The 11716-nt window shown below is 35.7% G+C and overlaps 1 protein-coding gene and 1 long non-coding RNA gene across 2 annotated transcripts; both read right to left on the bottom strand.

Annotated features, from left to right (window-relative positions):
* Window positions 1-534: 534 nt before the first annotated feature.
* LOC121744102 lies at window positions 535-1493 on the bottom strand. The gene is made up of 2 exons (XR_006038483.1): window positions 1258-1493; window positions 535-1043 (listed from the first exon to the last, which is right to left on the bottom strand). It is a non-coding gene; the product is annotated as an uncharacterized LOC121744102 (long non-coding RNA).
* Window positions 1494-3953: 2460 nt separating this feature from the next.
* Window positions 3954-6350, bottom strand: LOC121743363 (pectin acetylesterase 8-like). The gene is made up of 13 exons (XM_042136656.1): window positions 6196-6350; window positions 5996-6104; window positions 5831-5913; window positions 5627-5753; window positions 5460-5539; window positions 5299-5385; window positions 5098-5222; window positions 4956-5016; window positions 4798-4851; window positions 4638-4715; window positions 4447-4552; window positions 4212-4357; window positions 3954-4095 (listed from the first exon to the last, which is right to left on the bottom strand). Exons 1-13 carry the CDS (start codon window positions 6322-6324, stop codon window positions 3991-3993), a joined length of 1290 nt encoding a protein of 429 aa, XP_041992590.1. The 5' UTR covers window positions 6325-6350; the 3' UTR covers window positions 3954-3990.
* Window positions 6351-11716: the final 5366 nt, after the last annotated feature.

Here is an 11716-nt window from a genome sequence, read left to right as displayed (position 1 = left end):
CTCGAGATAGTGTTAAGTAGAAATAATCTTAGTTTATAAATTTTATTCAAGATTAGCTTGTCTCGATATTATCTAAAATTGAATTAGCTCGAGACTATTTGTGGACAAAAATTAATACTCACAAGTCACGACAAATCTTACGTAACATTATCCCGAGATAAGATATCGGATCGTATCTAGTCAACCAAATACTACTACTATTAATAAGATACAATATTATAGTCTCTTTGTCTCATTGTAAGTGAGATATTTAATTTGAGCACAAGATTTAACTAATAAAAGTGGATAAAGTGGAGTATTGTTTTGATTTCCTCGAGGAACATGATTATGGTGCAAGAAGCTCCTAATTAGATCAAATATGTCCTCAATTGATTGAGGAGTATAAAAGAAAAAAATTTTTGAGGACTTAAATGTATTACTTAATAGTTTTTCAAAGATATATGATGATATTCTTTTGAGTTAAGAACTTGAGATACTTAAAAGAAGTACAAATCTCATTTTTAGGTCACAGAATTTAAAGTGTACTCTTTAACATAAAATAATAAACAGCCTCCGTTATGATTTATTCTTATACTATTACAACAAGAATGAATAATTCAATATTCCAACACTTAATTTATAATAACATAAAGATGGAAATTATTTGGGAATAAAGAAAACATTCTTATATGATCATTGGGTCACCTAATTGTGAATTACAGATTACGTAGACAAAATTGATAAAGATTTGTAGCTCTTTCATCAATTTGATCAATTTCTTGGCCACAACGATTCAATGCTTTTGCATCTGAAGCCATTTTAGGTATGCAATCTTCAGCAATTTGTATATAATAAAAACAACAACCATCGCCTACTGGATCATAAGTCTCATCATAACAAAAGGCATCGTAAATTGACTCCAGGCAATGATTATTTATGACAACTTGGTAGCATGTATCACTATTTTTTTTTTGAGTTGTATTGGAGACTTCAGTGAATGGAACATCGAGGCTGCTTGCAAGAAGGCATGCAACCAGCATCGAGGAAATGATAAGCTTCCACATCTATAGAGTGAGAGAAATTGTCATTTAAAGGTATGTATGATGAAAATTGGAGCAATCAAAACACAAATACAAACAGCCACAACTACTGCTCTGAAACCAAATTACAAAACGCAAATACATAAATTCATGCATATGCTCTAATTCACACCATCACACATGAAAATATATACAAGCATACTTAGAGAGAGAGAGAGGGGGGGGGGGGAGAATTCACTTTGGTGATTTCGTGAATAAGTAGAATGAGAGGAACGCCTTCGGTATTTTGCTGCTGTGTTTGAAAAGTGAGTCAAGTGGAGAATGTTGTGTTTCTGGTATTGCTATGGAGGAACTATTTAAGTAGTAGTAATTTTTTAGAGAGGAAGTTAGGTTGATTCAAATGGCTTGAAATATTTGACGTAATTTTTGTGAGAGAATGTTAGGTTGATTCAAATGGCTTGAAATAATTGAAGTAACTTTTGAGAGAGAATGTTAGGTTGATTCAAATGGCTTGAAATAATTGAAGTAATTTTTGCAAGAAAATGTTAGGTTGCTTCAAATTGATTCTGACTTGAAATAATTGAGGGTTATGAGGTAATATCTACCTTTGGTTTTGAATAAAGATACATAAACATGTTGGAAATTCAAACTAAAATAATATATTACAACTATCTCATATCGGTGTTCACGTAGATTTGAAATCACTATGTAATTCTAATACTCACCCCTCTTATCACCAATTGGTTTTAAAATGAAACCCATGGATTTCTATCATGGTATCAGAGCGGGTCGTCGATTGTGGGTCAAATTTAAGTGATCCAGCAGTATATCTGGACTGAAACCGAAAAAATTGAATAACCCAGCAGTTTATCTAGGCTTAAAATTTGGGCCAGTGGTCCAACCGATCAGGAAAAAATTGGACAAGTCGTCCAATCGAGCAGAAAAAAAATCCAACCACTCCAAGGTTCACCTTGAGCGTTTGAGGGAGTGTGTTGCCAATTGAAACTAAAATAATATATATAAGTATCTCACATCAGTGTTCATATAGACTTGAAATCACTATATAATTCTAATGGGCCACTTCTCTTATCACCAATTAATTTTAGGATGGAACCATGAATTTCTATTAAAACATACCCTCTTCCTTGGTTTAATTATTCTAGCAAAACATGAAAAAGTGTGCAAGCTTAAAAAGATAACATGACCTACTGATTAATTTATTTTGTATATACTAAACAATGAGCCGTTATAAATATTTTATCTTAGTGAAATATTCACCCAATTGTTTGTTGGATGACAAATTTACTTTAATTATTTGTGGTTTTTGATTGGATATAGGAAATGATATGGTTTTATTAGTCTTGTCTTGGTTGGACAAATTCAGCCCGCAATTTAATCTCGAGATAGTGTTAAGTATAAATAATCTTAGTTTATAAATTTTATTCAAGATTAGCTTTTCTCGATATTATCTAAAATTGAATTAGCTCGAGACTATTTGTTGAAGAAAATTAATACTCACGAGTCACGACAAATCTTACGTAACGTTATCCCGAGATAAGGTATCGGATCGTTTCTAGTCAACCAAATACTACTACTATTAATAAGATACAATATTATACTCCATCTGTCTCATTATAAGTGAGATATTTAATTCGAGCACAAGATTTAACTAATAAAAGTGGATAAAGTGGAGTATTGTTTTGATTTCCTCCTAGAGGAACATGATTATGGTGCAAGAAGCTCCAAATTAGATCAAATATGTCCTCAATTGATTAAGGAGTGTAAAAAAATTGAGGACTTAAATGTAGTACTTAATAGTTTTTCAAAGGTATACGATGATATTCTTTTGAGTTGAGAACTTGAGATACTTAAAAGATGTACAAATCTCATTTTTAGGTCACATAATTTAAAGTGTACTCTTTAACATAAAAATAATAAACAGCCTCCATTATGATTTATTCTTATACTATTACAACAAGAATGAATATTTCAATATTCCCACACTTAATTTATAATAACATAAAGATGGAAATTATTTGGGAATAAAGAAAACATTCTTATATGATTATTGGTTCACCGAATTGTGAATTACTGATTATCTAGACAAAATTGATAAAGTTTAGTAGCTCTTTCATCAATTAGATCAACTTCTTGGCCGCAAAAATTCAATTCTTTTGCATCCGAAGCCATTTGAGGTATGCAATCTCGAGCAATTTGTATATAATAACGACAACAACCATCGAATACTGGATCATAAGTCACATCATAACAAAAGGCACTGAAAATTGAGTCCTGGCAACGATTATATGTGACATCTTGGTAGCATGTAGCACTGTTTTTTTCATTTATAACTGGAGAAATTATGTTACCATTAATTTCTTGGAGTTCACCAGAAATCACTCCACTGATAATCAGAAAAATTAGGATATGAATCATGGTGAAAGTGTTGATGTCAAATGTTAAGTTAATTGACTTCTTATAAAAATATTCAAGAAAGTTATAGATGGTTAATTAATTGGATGCATGCGTTTCATTCCTTCAATTTAATTATCCCAATTGAAACCTATGAAATATTAATAATGCCGTCGGAAAAATTGATAGTAAATTTAGCATATAACAGTCGGAGATTTACCAACGGAGGTTACATCGGTAATCAACAATAGATGTACGTATGTCGGTAAATCCATAAAGTCAACTCCGCTTTTTTCTAGTGATTCTTCCAATTGAAACCTGTGAAATATTAATAGTATTCTATACATTCGTGTGATAATATTGATTCAACACTAGTTAATTATATTTGTGTTAACGAAATGTGTGATTTATTTTGTGCTAATGGCTCTTATAACTAATGCTCTTTTTTGTATACTATATCAAATTTAAGCATCTGTTTAACAACTACAGATAAAACATGAGTTTCAAAAACAGTACTCCTGATTTATAGAAAACTGTGCATATTGCATAATTCATTGGATCATAACATTTTTTTCTTAGTACATATCTCTAAAAAATTAGCAGTAGTAATAAGTCTAACTGGTTCTCTGTCAAAGTACCAATTTGCAAAGGCCTCTTGTATGCTCTCCAAATATTTGAAAGGAAAGAAGTAAAATTAACATTTTCTCAAACATTAAATAATAGTAAAAGAAAATCAATTTCTATCAGAATTATAAAGTGGAGCACTACTATTAAACTCACCAAATTTCCCAATTTGATGGTTGAATTGGGGGTCCAAAAACGTCCATCAATTAAGACAGTGTGAATGAGGCATGCATGTATAAACATGCCTATTGTTGGATTATTTGAGATCTCTCTAACGGCTTTTAAAAATGCACCCCCAAAATCTGTTTCCAAAAATCAATTATTTAATTAGTTTTGTCTAATAAAAAATATTACTTCAAGCTTGTAGAACAAAAAATATAGATTAGTGTACCAGTTATTAATTGTTTATCCGTACTTGTACAAGTACTGATATTCCCCAAGCACAAATCCCATCTTATGCGGTCATCAGAAAGTGGAGGTACCAAACGTAATCTCACCTAAAACAAATAAGTATGAAATTCGCATTATATTTATCAAAATTATTACTACTGTTTATAGAAATTATTCTACTTAGTTACATACCTGATATGCATCAAATGCACTATCCAATATAAAGATTGGAGTTTGAATGTCTCTTACTAGATTTTCGGGGAAGAAACACTGCAAAATAATTAATTACTACCAAATATTTGTCAATATTAACTATTAATTTAATATAATGCTAATCATTTAAGTCACTTACCAAACTCGGATCTATTCTCTCAGTGCATGTCACGGGAAGGAGGCTGGATATATTCTACAATAGTGGAGTATTCGATAAATAAGAGATTGATGTTTATGAATCAAATATGTCAAATTGTTTTGAAGAAATTCATATGTTTACAAAGAAGTGATACATACATGGAGTGTAATTACGGAGGCAAAATATTTCTCTCTGTAGTCGGCATTAAGGACATTCTCTCTGTCACGTAACACAAAAAAAAAGACCAAATCAAGTAGCAGTCGAAAAATCACCAAAAAGTAATTAATTTGAGATTCTTACCCTCGAAAGAAAAATCCCCCATCCGAGAGGCATTTCACTCTGCCCACATCGGGGAGACGTGCTCGAAAGCCGTCACAATGTAAGATAGTCGCAAGCCCCCCCGCCGATATACCGGAAAGAATAGCCTGCAAATAAATACACCATAATTAGATGCATCTCAAATATTAAATAATATTGCATTGATTAAAGAAATGAATCTACATTCTCTCCAATGCCCATCCCTTTAGCCAAAAGGTCGTCAACAACCGTATCAAAAATCCTGGATCCTCGAAATTGAAGTTTCGGTCCCTGGTACAACATGACGGGTCATGTTAATAAATAGATAAATTGAGTTATTTCAAAGTTTTGAATTACTAACTTACTTGGCCATCAAACTCGGTGTCACCGAGGAATGATGATTGGTCACAATAGGCCACGAAAATCCTATTCCAATTATAGAAATCTGAAAATGATACATGTTAAATATAATTAAAACGAATTAATTAATTAATTAATTAATTAATACTTCTCTCTTTATATATAAATATACCCGGGTTGATTTGGCTATCTGGGCTAAGAATGTCTGAGAATTTTGTAAATGGCATGGATCTGCTACTGCCTAAAGATTGATTCAGTTTGCTTTGGCAATCATCAACGTTATCACACCATCCACCTCCCTATATAATTAAAGAAAGTCAGACATAACCTAAAATTAAGATATTTCAAGAAAAAAATAGTTTAAATCAATTATAACCATGAGAAAGAGGAGCCAATTCTTGGCCCCGTCTCCTGACCCGGCCGAGTAATAGTAGCCAGCCGGTGAGCCGTCCATACACACTGAAATGGAATTATGTGTATATAATCACATACAAAGTAAGTCATTTATTCACGGACGAAAAAATTACTTATAAATATAAACCTGCTCGTCTTTGAGTTGCGTTAGCAACTTCAGTGAATGAAACATTGAGGCTGCTTGCAAGAAGGCATGCAGCCATTAAGCAAATGATCATGCAGTGAAGCTTCCACATCTAGAGAGTGACAAAAAATTTAGCATTAATTACTTTGTAAATTGATGAATTTAGTGAATGGAAAAGTATATGAAATTTTGAAAACTATCACCTTATGGAGGTTGAGAGAACGGTTAGTAGGACTTGGTGAGGTTGAGAGAATGGTTAGGACTTGGTGAGGTTGAAGAGTGAGTGAGGTTGAAGAGTGATTCTCCAAAATTATGGGCATATAAATAATCATACTTGAGAGGGTCGTGGGTAGATTAATTTGTGTGACTTTTAATGTTTAATTATTGGATACCAACCTATATATGTAAGTGTATTGGATGGATGATTATAAATCTGATATATGTCCCATTCTTGTTACACTTATGTCTCCATCACCATCCTGCAACTCACATTTATTAATAAAAACTTTAATCCCCGTTATTTATGGGATTTTAATCAACGAATGGATGTTGATTTTTATTTGGAAATATGGGCTTAACTATTAGGTAATTATCTTAAGTGGTAATCAATTAACGGTGTCATAGCTTCGTACGACTTAAATCCCTAATCTTTAACCTCTTTTATATAAAAGGGCACACATTTTTAGCATATTCACCCAATTGTTTGTTCAATGACAAAATTACTTTAATTATTTGTGGTTTTTGATTGGATATAGGAAATCATATGGTTTTATTATCCCTGTTTTGGTTGGACAAATTCAGCCCGCAATTTAATCTCGAGATAGTGTTAAGTAGAAATAACCTTAGTTTATAAATTTTATTCAAGATTAGCTTGTCTCGATATTATCTAAAATTGAATTAGCTCGAGACTATTTGTTGACGAAAATTAGTACTCACGATTCAAGACAAATCTTACATAACATTATCATGAGATAAGGCATCAGATCGTATCTACTCAACCAAATACTACTACTATTAATAATATACAATATTATACTCCCTCTGCCTCATTGCAAGTGAGATATATTGATAGTAACCAACGGAGATTTACCAACGGAGGTTACATTAGTAATCAACAATAGATGTATGTCGGTAAATCCATAAAGTGAACTTCATTTTTTCTAGTGATTCTGCCAATTTAAACCTGTGAAATATTAATAATATTCTATACATTCGTGTGGCAATATTGATTCAACACTACTTAATTATATTTGTGTTAACAAAATGTGTGATTAATTTTGTGCTAATGGCTCTTATAACTAATGCTCTTTTTGTATACTATATCAAATTTAAGCACTTATTTGTGAACATATTTGTCGGTTTAACAACTACAGAGAAAACATGAGTTTCAAAAATAGTACTCTACTCCTGATTTATAGAAAACTGATCATATTGCATAATTCATTGGATCATAACATAATTTTTAATAACAGATCTCTGAAAAATTAGCAGTAATAATAAGTGTAACTGGTTCTCTGTCAAAGTATCAATTTTTTGGAAAGAGAGGTACCGCTCTAAAGATACCTCTAAACTTCACGCCTCTTTAATTTATCATATTGTAATATCTTTATTATATTTTCATACCCACTGGAGAAATATGGGTATTTCAAAGAATAATCGTACATCAAATTCATCATCACATAAAACAAAAAAAGAAGAAATTCTGCATTAATTCCTTACATAAAATTTAAAGGAAAAAATTTAAAAACAACTGGTTTAGTGCTTTATTGGCCAACCCTTTTTCCTATACCGAAATTTCATGATCAAGATTTATTTCACCGTAGTACATCATAACTCTGTATTTACTTCACCTTTTTCTACTTTCATCGGGACCTCAAATCAAACCCATACTTCACCTTTTTCTACTTTCGTCGGGACCTCAATTCAAATCCATTTCTTCACCTTTTTCTACTTTCATCCAATTTTTATTGTATTGTTTAATGAATTATTGGTGTTCCATCCTTTATTTGACACAGTAAATGAAAATTTATTGCGTGTTTACTTTGTAACAAATGGTAAAAAATAAACTTACTCACAAAATTATACAGTAGGAGTACTACTAATAAACTCACCAAATTTCCCAATTTGATCGCCGATTTTTCAGTGGTTTTTTATTCTTTTTTACGGTTCCAAACCAGCGGTTTGGGCACGGTTCCGCGGCGGTTTTAACCGGTTTCGGTCCAGAACCGCTCGGAACCGGCACGGTTTCTGTTCCGAAATTTTGGAACCTGAACCGAACCACGGTTCCAAAAGTGACAATTTCGGTTCGATTTAAATCTCACGGTTACTGTTCTGCGGTTAACCGCCCGAACCGAAAACCTTGGGCATCTCTAATTGTAGTAATTTTTTAGAGAGGAAGTTAGGTTGATTCAAATGTCTTGAAATAATTGAAGTAACTTTTGGGAGAGAATGTTAGGTTGATTCAAATGGCTTGAAACAATCGAAGTAATTTTTGCAAGAAAAATGTTAAGTTGCTTCAAATTGATTCGGACTTGAAATAATTGAGGGTTATGAGGTAATATATATCTTCCTTTGGTTTTGAATAAAGATACATAAACATTCTGGCAATTGAAACTAAAATAATATATTACAACTTTCTCATATTGGTGGTCACGTAGACTTGAAACCACTATATAATTCTAATAGCCGCCCCTCCTATCACAAATTGGTTTTAAGATGAAACCCATGGAATTCTATCATGGTATCAGAGTGGATCGCCGATTGTGGGTCAAATTTAACTGATCCAGTAATATATCTGGACTGAAACCGAAAAAATAGATTGACCCAGCAGTATATCTGTGCTTAAAATTTGAGCTAGTGCTCCAACCGATCAGAAAGAAAATTGGACAAGTCGTCCAATCGATCATAAAAAAAGTCCAACCCCTCCAAGGTTCACCTTGAGGGTTTGAGGAAGGGTCTTGGCAATTGAAACTAAAATAATATGTTACAACTATCTTACATCAGTGTTCATATAGACTTGAAATCACTATATAATTTTAATGAGTCACTTCTCCTATCACCAATTGATTCTAGGATGTAACCAATTAATTTCTATCAAAAAATACCCTCTTCCTTGATTTAATTATTCTAGCAAAACATGAAAAAGGGTGCAAGCTTAAGAAGATAACACGACCGAGTGATTAATTTATTTTGTATACTAAACAATGGGCCGTTATAAATATTTTATCTTAGTGAAATATAACAACCAAAACGTAGTATTTGTGTTCGATGACAAATTTACTTTAATTATTTGTGGTTTTTGATTGGATATAGGAAATGATATGGTTTTATTAGTCTTGTCTTGGTTGGACAAATTGTAATGTCCGTTTTTTTTTATTTAAGGGGTGTTTGCTTTTTGTGAATATCTTGTTTAAGATATGGTGTGGTATGTTTTACTTGTTTTATATTATTTATGGGTGTGAATATTTAGTTTTATGGTTATTTGAAAAGCAAATTAATATCTTAATTAATAAATTAAACCCCCCCTCTCTCTCGGTTTTTCTCTCCCTCTCTCTCTCTCTTTTTCGAAAACCCTCCCTCTCTCCCCACAAATCTCTCAACCTCCCCCACTCCCTCATAACCGATACCCCCCCCTCTTTTCCATACTTTTTCTCTTCTCGGTCTCTCTCTCAAGCGCTCATCTCTCTCGAAGTGTGCTCTCACCGGTAAGCTCTCTCGCCCTCCTCTCTCTCGGTTTACCTTTCCCCATTCATTCCCCCTCATCATCATCTCGAATTCTTCAAGGTGTTACGCTCGCTCGTTGTGAATCGGAGTCGGAGGAAGAAGTAAACCGCTCGAATTACGTTTGAACTATCCGGGAAAGGTAACCCAAACCCTAACCCTTGTTAAATTCGAAAAAAAACATGCATGTAGGACGTTTTTGGGAAGGTTTAGATGCTGAATAGGTTTTGTGATTATGTGTTGTTGTCAAGCATGTTTTGATAGTAACTGACAGTGGGTTCCGACCCCGTTTTGACTGAGCAAACGATCTCCTTTTGGTACGAAATTTTAACCGTATAAACTTGGATGTGTCTTCGGTGTGGTGTGTAAATTTCAGCTTCTTTGGATGTCGTATGATTTTATTATGTTTTTGCAAGTAGACTGCGCAGATTCGCGAGTTGTATGTTTTTGGGAGATGTTTTCATGTGCTTTGGGTGTGTTTCTGAGTGTTGTGTTTTGTGAAGTATGTGGGTGTGTTTGGCCAAGAGATGGCTCGGGAAAATCAGTGTTTGGTTCGAGAGTTTTCGTGTGTGTTGGCCGAGAGTTTTAGGGTTCAGCCTAGGGCAGTTTTGTGGAGAGTCTGGAAGGGATGATCCCAGGTGTTTGGGTGTGTTTTGGGATGTAGAATGCGTGGTGTGTTTGTCGTATAGGGTTTGAGAATCGGGGGTCAGAGGAAAAGGGGTGTAAACTAGGTGCCGAGCAGACGGCCGAGATGGTCGGCCGAGGTGCCGAGCAGGCGGCCGAGATGGTCGGCCGAGGTGCCGAGCCGGACGGCCGAGATGGTCGGCCGAGGTGCCGAACAGGCGGCCGAGACGGTCGGCCGAGGTGCCGAGCCGGACGGCCGAGATGGTCGGCCGAGGTGCCGAGCAGACGGCCGAGATGGTCGGCCGAGGTGCCGAACAGGCGGCCGAGACGGTCGGCCGAGGTGCCGAGCCGGACGGCCGAGATGGTCGGCCGAGGTGCCGAGCCGGGCGGCCGAGATGGTCGGCCGAGGCCGAGGTGCCGAGCCGGACGGCCGAGACGGTCGGCCGAGGTGCCGAGCCGGACGGCCGAGATGGTCGGCCGAGGTGCCGAGCCGGACGGCCGAGACGGTCGGCCGAGGTGCCGAGCAGGCGGCCGAGATGGTCGGCCGAGGTGCCGAGACACAGGCGGCCGAGACAGCCGGCCGAGGTACCGAGCCAGGCCGAGACGCCGAGCCTTTTTCCCGAACCTGTTCCGGGCCAGGTGAGCCGTTTGTGCAGTGTGGGTGTTCCGGGGGTTTGAGTGTTGTGTTTGTGTCGTGTGCGCGTCTTGGGTACGTGGTATGCGTGTCGGGTGCGTGCGTGGTGTGTTTCGGACGTGTTTTTTTTGTGTGTTTGTTATAACATGTTGTTAAGTGTGTATACGTGTAACGTGCTAGATGTTGAAGTCGTCCACGTAGGAATCATGCATTGTCGTTAAACATCGTCTACCCTGACTCTAATCATGATTTATTTATCTTTCAAAAGGGTGATCTTTTACGAGGAAAGTGTGGTTGAAGGGAACTATTTTAAAAGCTAAGCAATCGAGGTGGGCTTTTCTACCCTACTTTTATGTGGGTTATCTTTAAATACGGACTTTGTTCCGGAAATGTTTATGGAGGTGAACTGTTTGTCTTGCCAATTGTTTTGATTTGAAACCTATCTGAAGTGGTTTACCACATATGTTTAATCGAATTCGGGTCTGTTGGGCTGCGAACCCTCAGGCTAGTGTACACGAGACTGGGAGCCATCTGAGAGCAAGTTGGCCGGTCTAGTTGACCTGGGGTGTGGCCACGCCCCTTGTCACCGTTGGATCAGATAGTGTATGATGGTGGGAATAAGGGTGGCAATATCTGAAAATGACTGCGCAGTCGAATTTATGAAATATATTTTGTGTACTTGGGTTATTTTCTTACACTTAAAACCCCAAGGTTACACTGATGTGGCATGACAAACTATGATTTTG

Source organism: Salvia splendens, chromosome 8 (assembly GCF_004379255.2).
Source record: "Salvia splendens isolate huo1 chromosome 8, SspV2, whole genome shotgun sequence".
Lineage (NCBI taxonomy): Eukaryota > Viridiplantae > Streptophyta > Magnoliopsida > Lamiales > Lamiaceae > Salvia > Salvia splendens.
Note: the sequence above shows the minus strand (reverse complement) of the source record. Positions and strands in the feature narration are given on the sequence as shown.

What these genes read in the sequence shown, in the direction of transcription:
- LOC121743363 (XM_042136656.1), bottom strand. Translation starts at nt 6,324, where the DNA reads ATGATTATTTATATGCCCATAATTTTGGAGAATCACTCTTCAACCTCA. An exon ending in GGATGGGCATTGGAGAGAAT is followed by an intron (nt 5,223 to 5,298) that starts GTAGATTCATTT and finishes ATTTATTTGCAG; the next exon opens with GCTATTCTTTCCGGTATATC. An exon ending in GTGCATTTGATGCATATCAG is followed by an intron (nt 4,553 to 4,637) that starts GTATGTAACTAA and finishes TATTTGTTTTAG; the next exon opens with GTGAGATTACGTTTGGTACC.